We start from the raw sequence: 17,980 nt of genomic DNA, 5'->3' as shown, positions 1-17,980 counted from the left end.
TCTTCCTGCAACAGCACAGCACCTATACCTACATCACTTGCAGCAACAGCCACCATGAATGGCTTAGGTATGGCTAAGTCTGGGGCTGGGGTTAACACAGCTTTCAGGCTGTCAAATGCCTTCTGACAGTCCACTGTCCTCTGAAACTTCTTGCTTTTCTTTAGTGATTCAGTGAACAGAGCAGCCACACTGAATTTTCAATAAAATCCACTCAATCCCTTAGTACTGCTTGTTTGTCGATGGTATGGGAAACTCCTCAATTACCTTTGTTTTTGCATCCCATGGGGCCATTTGTCCATGTCCAAGGTGACTTGGGCTTTGGCAAATTCACTTTTAGCTAGGTTTATCACCAAGCCTGCCTTCCGAAGTCAATTGAACAAGTCTGATAAATGTTGTAGATGTTCCTACCATGTATGACTAAAAATCACCAGGTCATCTATATATACCACACAGTTGGGTAATCCAGCAATGACTTTATTGATTAGTCTCTAAAATGTGACTGGCACATTTTTCATACTAAATGGTATGACTTTAAACTGACACAGTTCATTAGGCATTATGAAAGTCAAAATTGCCTTTGCTTTGTCTAATAAAGGTACCTATCAGTATCCTCTGAGCAAGTCCAACTCATAAATATAAGTTGCTTGTCTTTTGCTTCTAACTCAAACTGCTTCATTTTCAATTGAATTTTAGCTATCTCTAAAGATTCTGATGCTGTTTCCAGCAAATTTAAATGCTAAGCTATTGCTGTAATTATATCATGGAAGGAGGCAGCTCCAACTCCAGCTTGTTTGCTAATTCTAGCAGCTTGGCATTAATTACCTTTTGTAAAACTCCCAAATTCATTTCTTCTACACTGAGAAAACTCTTAGTGACTGAAAGAGACATTGCTATTCCAAGCACTGTTTAAATCAACTGAATTTAACACCCAGAACAAAAGACACTAACACATACCACTCGCTGCCTTCGAGTCCAACAACCCTAATCCCAATTTGGAACTACAGAACAAATCCTACAAAGAGCCCCCAATCTGTTATGGACCAGGCCAGACCCCCTCAAAACATTTCAAGAAGGTAACCCAGATCCTAATTTTGCTTGTTGTTTTTAGTAGGTGTAAGGTGGATATTCCAGGGAGATGCCATTGGTCAAACCAAGTAGTTTTAAACAAAATAGAATTTATTTGGAAGATTACCAAATGAAACACAAACAAAAGAGAACAGAGTACTGAATAACTGACCCTCTCCAAAAACCCAACAGATTATCCCAACCTAATGATGCTGTTCCAAATACTTGCAACAATCCCCATAAACACCCCTTGGCACAAAAGGTAAAATCAAACACAGGGTCCTACAGGAGACAGGTCAGAGAGAGGGAGGGTCAATGCGTCTTTTGGGTCCTGCAGCTTCACAACACTACTTGACCACTTTCAGCGAGTAGCCAGACCAAACCAAATCAAAGAAAAGCTGAGGTGGGCGAACTGACCAGTCACATTTCATTGTACCTTTTTTTAAAACTTGAAAGCCTTTTGCCTGAGGGTGCATCTGTTAGCTATAATCAAATTGGCCTCAAAACCCTTCAACCCTAGATTTTTCAGAACTTGTGCTTTTACGACTTCCTGAAACAAAACCAAGGACAACATAACCTTGTTAAAGAAGCAGCATCATCACAATACTAAAACTATCCTAGTTAATATTTGGGTAGTTTTAATCCTCCAGCATTCCTGCCTTATTATTCTTACACTTCTCTGAAATTTAATTATATGTTTGATCCTCCATCTCTTCCTGACTCTTTGGGACCCCATAGTATGCACTCAACAGTATGTTTGTCCCTTTTGTGCTTTTTATTTCTACCATATGACTTCATTTGATGATGCACAATATTCCAAAATATCACTGCTCTTCACTGTTGTAATTGACTCTTTGATTAACACTGAGGAAAGCCCCCAAAAATGGCCCCTCCTCCCAGCTTTTCTATCCCTCTCTATCTCATCTGAATACCTTATAATTAGGAACATTGAGCTGTCAATCTTCCTCATTTTTCAGCCGAGTCTTGATCATAACTATGATATCATACACCCAGACACTTACCTGTAACCTCAGATAGGATATATCCAAGCTTACTACAGGAAGCAAGGGAAGAGATTGCTGCACCCTTGGCGATCATTGCATCCTCACTGTCCACTGGAATAGTGCCAGATGATCAGAGGGTGGCGAGTGTTATTCCTTTGTTCAAGAGGGGAATAGGAATAATTCTGGTAATTACAGACCAGTCAGTCTTACGTCGGTGGTGGGCAAATTATTGGAGAGGATTCTGAGAGATAGGATTATAATTATTTGGAAAAGCATAACTTGATTAGAGATAGTTAGCATGGCTTTGTGAGGGGCAGGTCATGCCTCACAAACCTTACTGAATTCTTTGAAGATGAGACAAAACACATTGATGAAGAGCAGCGGATGTGGTGTACATAGATTTTAGCTTAGAGTTTATTGGTCAGTTTCAATACAAGGCTGACCAAAGAGCAGATGTAATAGTACTCCACTTACCTAGCCAAGGCAGCATGATTTATTGTTTTCATAATTCTAAAAGAAAGCTTTCAAGATAAGCAAGGTAAATGAGTCTTGGCATTTGTAGGTCAACAAGCAGAGCTCAGTACAAACGCGTACTAACGTAAAGGCTCAGATTTCAGCCTCTATTTCATCAAAGAACTATGCTTGTAGCATAACTAACCATTACCAATACTCATCAGTCTAAGGCAGATTTCTTTTTAATTTATTTTTAATGGCACGTGGGCAGTTTGGACAAGGCCAGTATTTGTTCCCCATCTCTAATTGTATTTGAACTGAGTCCTTACGAGGGTCATTTATTTCCAAGGGCAGTTAAGAGTCCATCACATTGTCTTGTGTCTGGATGACATTATGGGCAATACAAGTAAGGATGGCAGTCTTTCCTTCACTGAAGGACATTAGTGAACAAGATGGGTCTTTATAAAAATCAACAATAATTCTGTGGTCACCATTACTGAGACTGGTTTCATATTCCAGCTTTAGTATCAAACCAGTGTTTGCAATGTAAGAAATTTGAGAATTGTATCCAATATAACAGCTAATAATGTGTTCTCTGCAACATAATTGATAGAGAAGGTTATGGAGAAGAAAAGACAGAGAAAATTAAATATATTGCTTTATTAGTGATAATCTACACAGAGCAATAGGTTGAAAATTAAAGCTGTAACATTGAAGAATTTTCAAACAAATTACATTGTTTTCTGACATAATTAATATTGATTATATGTTTTGTCTTTATTATGGATTTGAAATCATATTTGGCAGAACTAATTGATGAAAGTTGAATATTGTTTGAAAAAAAGCCCGGAGAGTTAACTGTCAATCAACATTAATGAGTGGATTCTACATGGCAATGCTTGCATCAATCAGCACTCCTTTCATCTAGTTAAAAATCACACAACACCACGTTATAGTCCAACAGGTTTAATTGAAAGCACTAGCTTTCAGAGCGCTGCGCCTTCATCAGGTGGTTGTGATGAAGGAGAAGTGCTCCGAAAGCTAGTGCTTCCAATTAAACCTGTTGGACTATAACCTGGTGTTGTGATTTTTAACTTTGTACACCCCAGTCCAACACCAGCATCTCCAAATCAGTCCTTTCATCTAGATCACTTTAGGTTATCTGGTCAGTGCGGATGAGTTAGACTGAAGGGTCTGTTTCCATGATGTATAACGCTATCACTTTATGACTGATATAACCATATGGAGCCATTATTAGTCAAGAGAAAATGAGAGGAAATATGGAGAATATTTAAAAAAACTATTATTTATACTTGTGTACATACTAAACTGTGATTTGGGTCTGATGCAACAGCAATGATTGTTTCATGTTTTATGAATGTGAAGATAAATAATTAAAATGTTGAGTATAAACAATGTGAACAGATACCTCTTAAAACAGAATAAGGATGCTGAGGATATCTAAACTCATGAGCGACATTGATTAATTTTCTTCTCAATGAGTGAAGTATTATTGCCATTAGTGATCCTTATGCCTCCAGAGATCTCAGACAAGTATCAGATAGAAAATGTGTTTAGTTATACTCCAATTCCACTCTCCTGTCTTTCATTCAAAGTTAACATTACTTATAAAAATGAATTGAAATAGCACAATTATTCACACAGTTAGGGCACATATTTTATGTGGCCAGAGCAGTATATCTCTTGTGAAAATTTAATCTTCTTAAAGATGCATTACTTTTGTTGCTGAAAACAATCAAAAACAAGTTTAATAAACTAAAGTTGTCATCATGAACAAATAATTTAAGGGCAACTTTAAGGTCATTTAAGTGGTAATTGGATAAACATATGGATGATAATGGAATAGTATGGGTTGGATGGGCTTCAGATTGGTTTCACAGGTTGGCACAACATCGAGGCCAAAGGGCCTGTACTGTGCTGTAATGTTTTATGTTCTATGTTCTAATTTCAACTGCAATTTGAAAGAACCTGGGAACAGAAGGAGATCATTAAAATCCATTTGATTAGGTTATAGTTGATCTGTATCTCAACTCCATTTACCCATCTTGATTCCACATTCCTTAATACCCTTGCCTGATAAAAAAAATCATTAATCTCAGTTCTGAAATATTTTCCTAGGCTCAGAAACTATCCAGTTGCTCACAGTGATCGAATTTCCACTACCCTTTGTGTAAAGAAGTCATTCTTAACATTACCACGAAATACCATAGTTCTCATTTAAACATCATGCTCTCTGTTCCAGCCTCCCCCAAAGGAAACAGTTCTCTCCATCTGAACGTGAGAAAGTTTACAAAACTCCTAGAGTTCATAAGCAACACATCTATTAGAAAACTGAACAAAATAAATTTAGCCTCAATATTTTTGTCCCATTAAATGTGCTACTTTTCTCAGCTGACTTTTTTTCCCTAGTAATTCAGATGTCCTTTTCTGATCTGGAGGGCAAATTAAATGACCTATTTATAAGGAACAACATTAGCACTGCTTTCTCAAATGATTTAAGATGCTGTAGTATAAAGCTGACTAATTGTTTTTGTGTACAGATACTTTTAAACAATCTGTTCAGATGTGTTATGGTCCACCACTGGAGCAGGTAGGATTGAAAACCTGGGCCTTTCAGGTAAAAGGTAGAGAAACTACCTTTACACAATAAGGGTCCTATTCAATAGAACTGAGCAGATGTAGTTTGTCTCTAATTGATATTAAAGAGCAAAATGAGATAAAATCAACTGAAAAACAGGTTTAGATTAGTCAGCTCCTTGAGCGTACCCTGCTAATATACATCTCAACCCCAGTTACCTGACTTTTTACCATATACCCTGATATTCTTACCTAACATAAATCTATCTCAATCTGTCTCATATGAGCATACAAATTAGAATTAGACCTTTCAGCCCATCATTCGTTAACATCATGCCTGATCTGTTGGTGTAGCAAATCCATATTCCCATCTACCTCTGGGTCTTTCACACCATAATAATTCTGTGATTTTTGGAAGACACACTGAAAGAGAAAACAATTCCTGTCGTCTCTGTCCTGAAACAGCAATCCCTAATTTTAAAATATTATCCCCTTGTTCTGGACTCGACCCATAAGAGGAAATATCCTTTCCATTCCACCTTGTCAAGACCATTCAAGGTCTTCAAACTATGAAACTTCAATCAAATCATCTCTCACTCTTCTAAACCCCAGTGAAAACAAGCCGAGCCTGTCAAATATTTCCAAATAAGCACCAAATCTTTTGGCATCCATAGCATTTTTAGGGGGAAAGAGTTCCAGTTTATCCTGATTTCTCTCATGAATGGCCAAGTTCTATTTTTAAGATTGTTCCCTTGCTCTTGATTGCCTCACCTGAGGAAGTAGTTTATATGTATTAGCACCGTCAAATTCCTTTCACATTTTAAACAGCTCGACCTCCTATAATCAAGAGAAAGTAAACCAAGTTTATGCAACCTGCCCGCTTAATTTAGAACATCTAAGTCTCTAAAAGTGAAACGTACAATATCACTCATCAGAATAGAGAGACAAAACAGAAAATAAGAAAGTCGAGTGATGTTTATGTAAGAAGCTATTCTAAGAGCAGGCAAATTGAAAGAGATGTATGGATCAGAAAGAAACATTAAGCATCAGATTTGGGAGAGACGGATGGAGCAGTAAACGTACAGAAACAGTAAAGTGAAAGCAAATAAATTATTGTTCTTCTTCTGCTGCTATGGGTTGGCTTGAGATTCCAGCAGCAACAATTGCAAAAAAGATCTCTGGGCAAAATGTTCTTAAATAAACAAATGCCTTGGGCACTGGATTTCCAATCATCACCTCCTTGCTGCCTCTGTTCACTGTGTACAACACTTCTTCTGCTACTTCAACTGGATGCACACCATATGCCCATTTCCTGAAAAAAACTAAACAGAATAAAACAATTAAAGGCGGGACATAATTGACATTTCTCCCTAGCTTATTTCCCAAGATTTGCCCGTTGTCTCTTTCCTAATAATTCTAGAATGATTATTTTTCAATCAAGATTTCACTTCTCTGACCTGTCAGTTCAGATTTAAAGAGGCAAAAGTGAGTACTGCAGATCCTTGAAACCAGAGTCTAGATTAGAGTGGTGCTGGAGAAGCACAGCAGGTCAGACAGCATCCGAGGAGCAGGAAAGTAGACGTTTCAGGCAAAAGCCCTCCATCAGGATTGGAGGCAGGGAGCCTCCAGGATGGAGAGATAAATGAGAGGGGGGAGGGGCTGGGGAGAAAGTAGCATAGAGTATAATAGGTGAATGGGGGTAGGGATGGAGGTGACAGGTCAGAGAGGAGGGTGGGGGAAGTTAGTAAAGAGTACAATGGGTGGATGGAGGTGGAGATGAAGGTGATAGGTGAGAGAGTAGGGTGGAGCGGATAGGTGGAAAGGAAGATAGGCAGGTAGGACAGGTCATGGGGACAGTGCTGAGCTGGAAGGCTGGAGCTGGGGTGAGGTGGGGGAAGGGGAAATGAGGAAACTTGTGAAGTCCACATTGATGTCATGGGGTTGAAGTGTTCCGAGGCAGAAGATGAGGTGTTCTTCCTCCATGCGTCGGGTGGTGAGGGAGTGGCGGTGGAGGAGGCCCAGGACCTGCATGTTCTCGGCAAAGTGGGAGGGGGAATTGAAATGTTGGGCCACGGGGCGGTGGGGTTGATTGGTGCGGGTGTCCCAGAGATGTTCCCTAAAGCACTCTGCTAGGAAGTGTCCAGTCTCCCCAATGTAGAGGAGACCGCATCGGGAACAACGGATACAATAAATGATATTGGTGGATGTGCAGGTGAAACTTTGATGGATGTGGAAGGCTCCTTTGAGGCCTTGGATGGAGGTGAGGGAGGAGGTGTGGGCGCAGGTTTTGCAATTTCTGCGGTGGCAGAGAAAGGTGCCATGATGGGAGGGTGGGTTGTTGGGGGGCGTGGACTTGACCAGGTAGTCACAGAGGGAATGGTCTTTGTGGAAAGGGGAAAGAGGTGGGAAGGGAAATATATATCTGTTGGTGGGGTCCGTTTGGAGGTGGAAGAAATGTCGGTGGATGATGCGGTTTATGCGAAGGTTGGTAGGGTGGAAGGTGAAGACCAGAGGGGTTCTGTCCTTGTTGCGGTTGGAGGGTTGGGGCTTGAGGGTGGAGGTGCGGAATGTGGATGAGATACGTTGAAGGGCATCTTCAACCACGTGGAAAGGGAAATTGCAGTCTTTAAAGAAGGAGGCCATCTGGTGTGTTCTGTGATGGAACTGGTCCTTCTGGGAGCAGATATGGCGGAGGCGGTTGAATTGGGAATACGGGATGGCATTTTTGCAGGAGGTACGGTGGGAAGAGGTGTAATCCAGGTAGCTGTGGGAGTCGGTGGGTTTGTAAAAAATGTTAGTGTCAAGTCAATGGAGATGGAGAGGTCCAGGAAGGGGAGGGAGGTGTCAGAGATGGCCCAGTTCAGATTTAAAGTCATGTGGCATGATTCAATTCAATGTCCTGGCCAATTTTTCTCTAGGTCATTAACTGTTAGTTCTGTTGTATTTTCATACATAAGTTGTCACATTTCAAAATGATTCATTATAATTGAAGTGCTTTCAGATTTTTCTCCCAAACATCAGACTGCATTAAATAAGCCCAAGGAAATGACCTCACTTCAGTGAAATTCCAGGAACACATTTTAAACTGAGCTTATCTCAATCATTCGCAAAAGCAACAGATCCTACCAAATATCAACTGGTTTCAACCACCAAAAGATTGTACACACCTAGAATTGCAAGATACATACTAACGAAATGCTCAACAGACAGATTTTTAAACTCTTTCAGAAGCTTGAGGGTCTGTTGAAGGAAGACACTGAAACTTACATTTCCAAATGGATGCCTCCCAATTCCCAACCTCTGGCATTTGGTGATAGGAGCGAATGAATGTTGGGCTCACAGTGCTCACGGTGATCCCGAATTCTGCAACTTCAGCCCTCAGGCAATCGAAAAAGGCTTGCATTGCATGTTTAGATGCTGCATCTACACAGTGAAGAATATGAGTTTGAAGTTTATTGTATATTCTAATAGGATATTTGTGGGCAAAATGTACTGCCATGAATGGGAACTATGTTTTCCAGTGAGTTTCTTTAATCTTACCAAGTGTTTATTTCCCCCAGGAAATTAATATGATCTGGAATGCACTGGCTGAAAAAGCATTGGGATTTGGTACATGCTTGAAAAGGAAAATTTACTTGGAAAGATGGAAAGAAGTGTGACTAATAATTTTTTTCTATGCCACCACAGGTTGAAGATCCTTATTCTCTGTCATATCACAATTGGAAATGAACATCACCCTATTTTGAGTGAAACACAACCCTATCAGGCATTCATGGGTAATCTATACTTTGAACAAAATTAAAAATCACGCAACACCAGCTTATAGTCCAACAGGTTTATTTGGAAGTATTAGTTTCCTTATACTTTGAACAATTAAACTAAAGTTCCCATTGTCCTGCCTCAACTATGAAAGTTAACCCCAATTTCTAAACAGCATGTGCTACTTTCAGCTAAAGTAATTAGTTAATGTGTACTAGGATTTGGATTTAGATTACCAAAACCTGTGCAACTCCTTTAACTTTCCCTCTAGACTGGACAGCTTGATTTTCCATAATACTTCCTCACCACTCTTTACACCACTCTATTCTTGTCACTTTCCTCAGTGATTGCCCCACAACCTTGGCTTTTTGACTTCATGCTATGGTAAGATTATACAAATATTGCACATGGTATATTCAATCTTAAGAACCTATTATATGCAATTAGTGAAGAAAATATAGAGTGCATATCTTTGAAATTAAGTTAATGGAATCATCCCTGCTTTTGATAGGCCTCACAGTTATTTATCCAATGTACATGACAATATTTAAAAATTAATTGAAATGTCATACATGGGGCTATCGGTTAGGGAATAGTAGGAATACCATCCTTTATTGATATGAACATTAAAAATTAACATTAGAGTTATGCCAAATATTTTAGAATGGGAAGTTGTGATGGAATTTCAATGGCCGGAAACAAAATTAGAGGTTTATAGGGTTTGTTGAACTGATGGAATCGGAGACTTGTAAACCATGAATTCCAAATTTCTGAACTACGATTATAGTACCAATTCCATAGAAAATTAACATTATATATTCATGATGATTGTCACAGTAAATTGGATAAAACTCTGCAATATACAGATGTAATGTTGATCTATGAGGGTTATATATTAAGATACTATTGTTTAAGAATATTAATTATATTTTTTGTGAAATAAACACAGGTTATAAAAATTTCTATTTAATCAGCAACTTTGCAAGTTCGATATTAGAAGAAAGCCAGAAGGACCCACATTTGCTTACTGTTTCACACATGTAATGAAATGCCATGTCCTAAGTGTGGCATCTACACACACTTATATACCCTCTTTAATATAGTTATAGTCATGTCAGTTACAACTTGTGTAAAACTTACAGGCTGCACGAAATGGAAGTCCTAATTTTCCCTGGATGCTGTTGATTATCACAATCTGGCCACTATGTCTGGAGATCATCGAGGGAAGAAGCTCTATGAAGGTAAAGAAAATTTTGTTTACATAACTAAAAATCTATTTATTTTTGGTACAGAACTTAAACACTGCTAAAAAGAGACATGAAGATTTTTTCTTGCACGCATCAGGATTGAAATGCAAGATGACCAAAACCAGAAAGGGAGGCAATGGCCTAATGGTATTATCACTGGACTGTTAATCCAGGGATCCAGATAATATTCTGAAGACCTGGGTTTGAATTCCACCACAGCAGATGGTGGAATTTGAATTCAATAAAGATCTGGAATTAAGAGTCTAACTTAGAACAGTACAGGCCCTTCGGCCCTCAATGTTGTGTTGACTTTTTATCCTACTCTAAGACCAAACTGACCTACGTACCCTTCATTTTACTATCATCCATGTGCCTATCCTAGAGTCACTTAAATATCCCTAATGTATCTGACTCTAATCCCACTGCTCTCAGTGCATTCCATGCACCTGCCACTCTCTGTGTAAAGAACCAACCTCTAAAATCTCCTTTAAACCTTCTTCCAATCACCTCAAAATTATGCTATCTTGTGATAGCCATTTCTGCTCTGGGAAAAAGTCACTGGCTATCCACTCTATCTATGCCTCTCATCATCTTGGACATCTCTATCAAGTCACCTCTCATTCTTCTTCACTCCAGTGAGAAAAGCCCTAGTTCCCTCATTCTTTCTTCATAAGATATGCCCTCCAGTCCAGACAGCATCCTGGTAAATCTCCTCTGCACCCTGACTAAAGTTTCCACAGCCTTCCTATAGTGAGGTAACCAGAACTGAACCCAATATTCCAAGTGCGGTCTAACCAGGGCTTTATAGAGCTGCAGCATAAACTTGCGGCTCTTAAACTCAATCCCCCGCTAATGAAAGCCAACATACTATATGCCTTCTTAACAACCCTATAAATTTGGGGGATCTATGGACATTGACCCCAAGATCCCTCTGTTTCTCCACACTGCCAAGAATCCTGCCTTCAACCCTGTAATCTGCATTCAAATTTGACATTCCAAAATGAACCATTTCACACTAACGATGGCTATGAATCCAATGTGGATTGTCGGAAAAACCCATCTGGTTCACTGATGTCCTTTAGGGAAGGAAACTGCTATCCTGACCTAGTCTGGCCTACATGTGACTCCAGGCCCACAGTAATGTAGTTGACTCTTAACTGTCCTCTGGGCAATTAGAGATTGGCAATAAATGCGGCCTAGCCAGTGATGCCCTCATCCTGTGAATGAGTAAAAATAAAGAAAAATCTTGACAACATTTGGAGAGGATGCTGATTGGCTGGACAATGGTTTGCCTGGAGATGCAACAGGAACTGTTAACGACCAGTCTTAGTTAGCTGATGAAATTCAAACCAGACACCTCTGTGCAAGTCAGAGACCAACCAATCAGCAAACTCATGTTGTAAAAAATGCTGTACCTGTCTGATTGCAAGATGAAAAGCTTTGACTTCATGTTTCTTTTTAACAATGTTTAAAAATCTGTACTGAACTTATTACAAACTCAATCTTATATTGAACACTTAAAATTTTAAAGATTGAATTATTTAACTTTGAATTGATTTCCTGAAGACAGAACTTCTCTTCAGGATTGCAGGATATTTAATTACTATTTATCTTCTCATGGAGCAAACTACCACATTGTTCTAACCCAGTAGTTCAATTATCCCATTGCTAATTCTGCCATTTTCACCCTTAAATATCAACTCGAGTTATAGAGTCATTGAGATGTACAGCACAGAAACAGACCCTTTGGTCCAACTCGTCCATGCCGACCAGACATTCTAAACTAATCTAGTCCCATTTGCCAGCATTTGGGCCATGTCCCTCTAAACCTTTCCTATTCATATATCAATCCAGATTTCTTTTAAATGTTGTAATTGTACTAGCCTCCACCACTTCTTCTGGCAGCTCATTCATACACGCATGACCCTTTGCATGAAAAAGCTCCCCCTTAGGTCCATTTTAAATCTTTCCCCTCTCAGCCTAAACCTATGCCCTCTAGTTCTGGATTCCCCTACCCTAGGGAAAAGACCTTGTCTATTTACCCTATCCATACCCCTCCTGATTTTATAAACCTCTAACGTCACCCCTGAGCCTCTGACACTCCAGGGAAAACTGCCCCAGTATATTCAGCCTCTCCCTGTAGCTCAAATCCTCCAAACCTGGAAACATCCTTGTAAGAGCTATTTCTTCTCATTTCCAACTGCTTTGTAAAGAAATGTTAATATATCATGTGTCGTCTTGAATATTTGCTGTATCTACATGTTAACTATTTGTAATTTAGAAACCTGACAGTGTGGAAGCAGGCCATTATACCCATCGAGTCCACAGCAAACCTCCAAAGAGCATCCCACCTAAACCCAACTGCTGTCCTATCCCTGTATCAGTCTATTTCCCATGGCTAATCCACTTAGCCTGTGCATCCCTGGACTGTGAGAAGAAACCTACGCAGATACAGGGAGAACATACAAACGCCACATAGACAGACAGTCACCCGAGGTTGGAATTGGACGCATATCCCTGACACTGAGGTAGCAGTGCTCACCACTGGAGCCACCGTGCCAGGCCACAATGTTTTATTTGTCATTATTAATCTTTTAAATCTAGATTTATTTACTGAAATAAGTTCTACCTTAAACTCTGGTGGGATTTGAACCTAAGAATCTGGGTAGCTAGTTTACTAGCCCAGTAACAATACTCCATTGCCTGCTGTACAAAGACACCCCCATCCCTCTGAATATCAACATTTTACAGTGTTGTACTATTTTAAAATATTCTACATTATTTTATTTGTACCATTGAAAATAGAAGCAGAAGTAGGCCATTCTGCCCTTCAAACACGCTCTGCTACTCAATAAAACTATGACTGATCATCCAACTCTGTATCTTGTTCTCATTTTCTCCTCATACCCTTTGATCCCTTTAGCCCTATGAGCAATATCTAACTCCTTCTTGAAAACGCTTGATTCTGTGACTTCAATGAATTTCAATGGAAAAGAATTCCACACTACTCTCTGGGTGAAGAAATTTCTCTTCATACTAGTAGCAAAGTGAATAATATCACATTTCCTCACATTATATTCCATCTGCCACAAATTTGTCAATCATTAAACTTTTTCACAGCCTTTTTGCATTATCTTCATAGCTTGCTTTCCGACCTTGCTTTATATGATCAGAAAACAAACTCCTCACTTAGCCGATGGATTAGACTGTAAATAACTGAGACCCAGATACTGAACTTCGGATACCCTGCTGGTTGCATGCAGCTAACCTGAAAGTAGTCTGTTTATTCTCAGTCTCTGGGAATAGTCCGTAGATTAGTCTGTTAATCAACCCTCAATGCCTGCTAATACATTAACCGATCCCATGTGTCCTAACTCTTTGGAGGGTTGGTGTGGACTTGTTGGGCCGAAGGGCCTGTTTCCACACTATAGGACCTCTATGAATTCTCAGTCATTTCAACATTCCATTCATTTCTCATAGCAGCTGCCCTTTATTTACTGAAATGCATTTCAAATATATTTCTTTTTTGTCCTGAAAATAGTGGCAATTTCTTAACAAATTGTGGTATCAAATTGACAACTTTTAATTAATTATTTTGTTATGTCTTCAAGATCTTGCTTATCCCACTGACAGTTAAGTGTTAGACTATTTCTTACCTTTAGTCAGAGCAACTGGTCCAAAATAGTTTGCATCCATTATTTTCTTGTCCATTTCTAAAGTGACATTGAGAGCACCTCCTTTAACTTTCAGACTGCTGTTGTTAATCAGCACATCCACACAACCATAGGATTCCAGAATTTCCTTTGCTACCTCAGGAACATTCCCTGTTTCGCTGAGGTCCAGAAGCACAAGCTTTGGACTGAATGTCTATAAAAAAAAACAAGTCTTCATAAATATGGATCCAAAAAACTGGCATTTTAAAAAATTTTCTTCAATCAAAAGGAATTCAATGTAAAAATGTCATAAAGTACAAAACATATGAGAAGATCAGTATTCCATATTAGAGCTTTGCCAGAATGGATGAACTACTACAGCCAGTACTGTCTGGTAAATCTACTTATGTCTGATTAAATTTATATTTTATTCCCTTTTTAAATTTTTTTTTGTTTATTCTCCTTCAATCATATAATGACAGTTCTTATTCCCATATAATGCAGTCTGAAAACCTCACAAATCTACCACCTAAAGGACAAGGACAGCTGGTGTATAGGAGCCACTTCTGACCTGGATATCTATCACCATTCCTACTTAGTCACAGAGTTATAATCCGAGATCTCCTTACTCAACAGCACTCATTCACCATGGATTCCCAGCAGTACTAAGGGAATGCTGTCCTCCACATTCTCAGAGGGCTGAAGGGATGAGTGATGCTCAAGACACCAATAGCCTGAGAATTTTCTTTGTCTTTTAGAATACTAACACACATGTAGATTTAGCAACCTCATTCAAAGGTACAGGAATGCAGTAATTAATTTAAAGTCAGGGAGGGTAAGACTTTTCAATTCATAGATCTCACCTCCTGTTGCGCAAATTATATTCTTTTGATTGTTTGTTGTGTTTTCTTTGCATTATAAAATCATGAGGGACATGGATATGATAAATAGACAAGGTCTTTTCCCTGGGGTGGGGGAGTCCAGAACCAGAGGGCAAATATTTAGGGTGAGAGGGGCAAGATTTAAAAGTGGCAACTTTTTCATTCAGAGAGTGGTGCATGTATGGAATGAGCTGCCAGGGGAAATGGTGGAGGCTGGGAGAATTACAGCATTTAAAAGACATCTGGATGGAGATATGAATAGGAAGGGTTTAGAGGGATATGGGTCCAGTGCTGGCAAATGGGACTAGATTAATTTAAGATATCTGGTCGGCATGGATGAGTTGGACCAAAGGATCTGTTTCCATGCTGTACATCTCAGTGACTCTATATTCGAACCAAAGCTAACAAAAACCATGCCTTTAAGGAATAGTCCAAATCAGAAGAACCTGGCATTTGAAAATGACTGAGAAGTATATTTCACTGTCCTGCATAATGAGGTAAATTAAATCATATTTTCTTTCAGTCTTGTACAGTTTTGACTTTAATGCTACCACTCCTGTTTATCTAGACCTAGTCACATAATCACAATATTGATGTATAGGTTCACCACATTTAAAAGTCTTGATGATGTAAATCAAAAGGGTCAGGAGCAAGTTGTATTACTTTCATTCCCATCTCCATAAAAAATCTATCAGAAAGAAATATACTTTTTAAAAACAGTACTCACACAACTGGGGTCTGCAACATCAATTAGAGCCTGTTGCAGGGCTTCTAACTTTTCCAAGTCATTACCACATAAGACTACTCGTCCTCCTCCATTGTGAAATACCCTAGAACATTCTGTTAAACAATAAATTAAACATGAATTTGTGTTTATTTCAAATAGACTTTTATATTTATGTTTAGACCAATTAATGCATCCGTGACAAAGGGGCCACCCTTGTGATTTCAAATAAACCTGTTGGACTATAACCTGGTGTCATGTGACTTCAGGCTTTGTTGCACTGAGTTAGGGCTTTGGTCACGTTACTGGTCTATATTCTTTTCGGGACATACGTTGGCCCCTGTATGATGGAATAGATCAGTAATAGATGAAAATCAGCCTAATGGAAAATGCTAACATGGTGACCACTGAATCTCTGAATCATATCCAAATTGAGACTTCGAAATTGACTAATATTTGCTTGTTGTTGTTTCCTGTCTACATGATCAGTAGAATCTGGTGTTAGTTTTTTTCAAAAAGCATTATAATCTTGCTGCAGGGACCAAAAATTAGGCTTCACCTCATGCAGGAGAGGGTGGGACCTTGTGGCTGCATTGTGGGGAGGATATTACTAGGGGGGCACCTAATTAACAGACCACCACTGGGACCATTGTCCCAGTGAAGACAGTAGCCTTTCTCACAGAACTGTTAGCCCAATTAGAGACCTGGCACTTGGCAGCTTAGGAAATAGCCCCTTTGGAAGTGGTGAGGTGAGGAACAGAATTCCCTTCCATAGGCGTACCACCTCTCCATCAATGGACTACAGCAGTTCAAAAAAACGTATTACTAACCCTTTTTCCAAAAGTGAATGGGGTGTGCAATAAATGCTGGCTGACCCCCAGTAATACCTACATTCCCAGGAATGAATAAATGTAAAAGAGAACCCCTCTATGTACCAGGCTGGGATGAGCCACAGAGGCAACATTGCCTCTGGCAGGGGACCATCCTCTGTGGGCTATCGAGTTCCCAGAAAGTGAGGCCCTTCTCCTCCTCTTGCTGCCATTCCCCCACCCCTACACCACCCCCTCCATGAGTCGACTAGGAGACGGTTTATCAGTCTCATCACATGATGGGTAGCAACAGCAAGACTCACTATATCCCAGCATCATTATAACATGGCTATTAACCGAATCATTAGTTACTCACCCCTTGCCAGTGTCCCCAGCTATACAGCCTTTCCCACTTCTCAGAATATCCTTGACGGTGGGAAGACATCAGCTACCCTTACGCTACTTTCCAATACTATATGTTCACCAACTCCCCAGCCTGTCTCCAGAGAGCTAGGAACAGCCAGCCCAGAATTATAGCATACAAACAGGCTATGCAATCCAACCAGTATATATAACTATACATATTCTTCTTGCAGGTTTGCTCCCCAAATCTCCACCTAACAACAAATTTATCAACTTGCTTTCCTCTCGTATGCCTATCTAGCTTTCCATTACATGTATTTGTGCTGTATGTCTCAACTAATTAATAAACCTGTAATCTCAAAACTGGTGTCAGTAATTGTGATCATGACATCTGCTTGTGAAAACCCATCTGGCTCACTAATGTCCTTAAGGGAACAAAATCTATTACCCTTATCTGATCTGACCTGCAAATGACTCCAGGTTCAAGCAACATATTTGACTCTTTACTCGAGCATACCACTCCCTTCAAGGGCAATTTGAATTGGGCAACAAATGCTGGTCTTGCCAGCAATATCCCAGTCCCATGAAAATGGAAACAAAATGAAAACTTCGAGACCAATTTTTCTTTTAAATCAACCTGCTCAGAGATGTTATTACACACCTCTGGAACAGGTGGGACTTGAACTGACACCTACTTTTGGTCTCTTCCCATATTTGAAACATCTTCATTGCATCTGCTTGATAAACCCCTCTCAGAATCGTAAAGATCTTTATCAAGTCACTTCTCATCCTTCTCTTTACTGGAGACCTGTTCAGTCTTTCTCTTTATAATACAAAAAGTAGGTTTGTGTAAAGAACTGCATTGTGAAAGATGCATCCTCCATACAAAACACAAAAAAGACATAAAAGATGATGATTAGATTCCCTACAGTGTGGAAACAGGCCCTTTAGCCCAACAAGTCCACACTGACCCTCCGAAGAGCAACCCACCCAGACCCATTTCCCTCTGACTAATGCACCTAGTCCTATGGGCAGTTTAGCATGGCCAATTCACCTAACCTGCGGTAGGAAACTGGAGCACCCAGAGGAAACCCACGCAGACATGGGGAGAATGTGCAAACTCCGCACGGACAGTTGCCCGAGGCAGGAATTGAACCCGGGTCCCTGGTGCTGTGAGGCAGCAGTGCTAACTGCTGAGCCACCGTGCTGTCCCAGCACTTTTTGAGGAAGGGCAGGGGTGTACCATAATCCTTATTCCCCTTTCCTCACTTGTCTAATCTGAAATACTGGCACAGTCTTTGTTTCAACCATTATCCCTAGTGGTGTACACTACAACCTCACAACCACCTATAACACTGCAATAAATCATTTAGATATTATTACCCTTTGTTTTAATCTCCTAAAATCACCTCCACTTGACAATG

General features: G+C 39.7%; 1 protein-coding gene across 2 annotated transcripts in view; it reads right to left on the bottom strand.

Moving 5' to 3' along the window:
- Positions 1–3,173: 3,173 nt before the first annotated feature.
- dhrs7cb (dehydrogenase/reductase (SDR family) member 7Cb) overlaps positions 3,174–17,980 on the bottom strand; it is a 31,885-nt gene continuing 17,078 nt past the window's right edge. For both annotated transcript variants that reach the window (XM_043714240.2, XM_043714241.2), the window contains exons 3-7: positions 15,388–15,500; positions 13,783–13,993; positions 10,020–10,112; positions 8,388–8,543; positions 3,174–6,442 (exon numbers count right to left, since the gene is read on the bottom strand). In XM_043714240.2, coding sequence (XP_043570175.2) covers positions 6,231–6,442; positions 8,388–8,543; positions 10,020–10,112; positions 13,783–13,993; positions 15,388–15,500 — 785 coding nt within the window. In that variant the 3' untranslated portion in view covers positions 3,174–6,230. The remainder of the gene's footprint in view (positions 6,443–8,387; positions 8,544–10,019; positions 10,113–13,782; positions 13,994–15,387; positions 15,501–17,980) is intronic.

The sequence above is a fragment of the Chiloscyllium plagiosum genome, unplaced genomic scaffold (assembly GCF_037043375.1).
Source record: "Chiloscyllium plagiosum isolate Xiang-an unplaced genomic scaffold, Cpla_swu_hap1 HiC_scaffold_25, whole genome shotgun sequence".
NCBI lineage: Eukaryota > Metazoa > Chordata > Chondrichthyes > Orectolobiformes > Hemiscylliidae > Chiloscyllium > Chiloscyllium plagiosum.
Note: the sequence above shows the minus strand (reverse complement) of the source record. Positions and strands in the feature narration are given on the sequence as shown.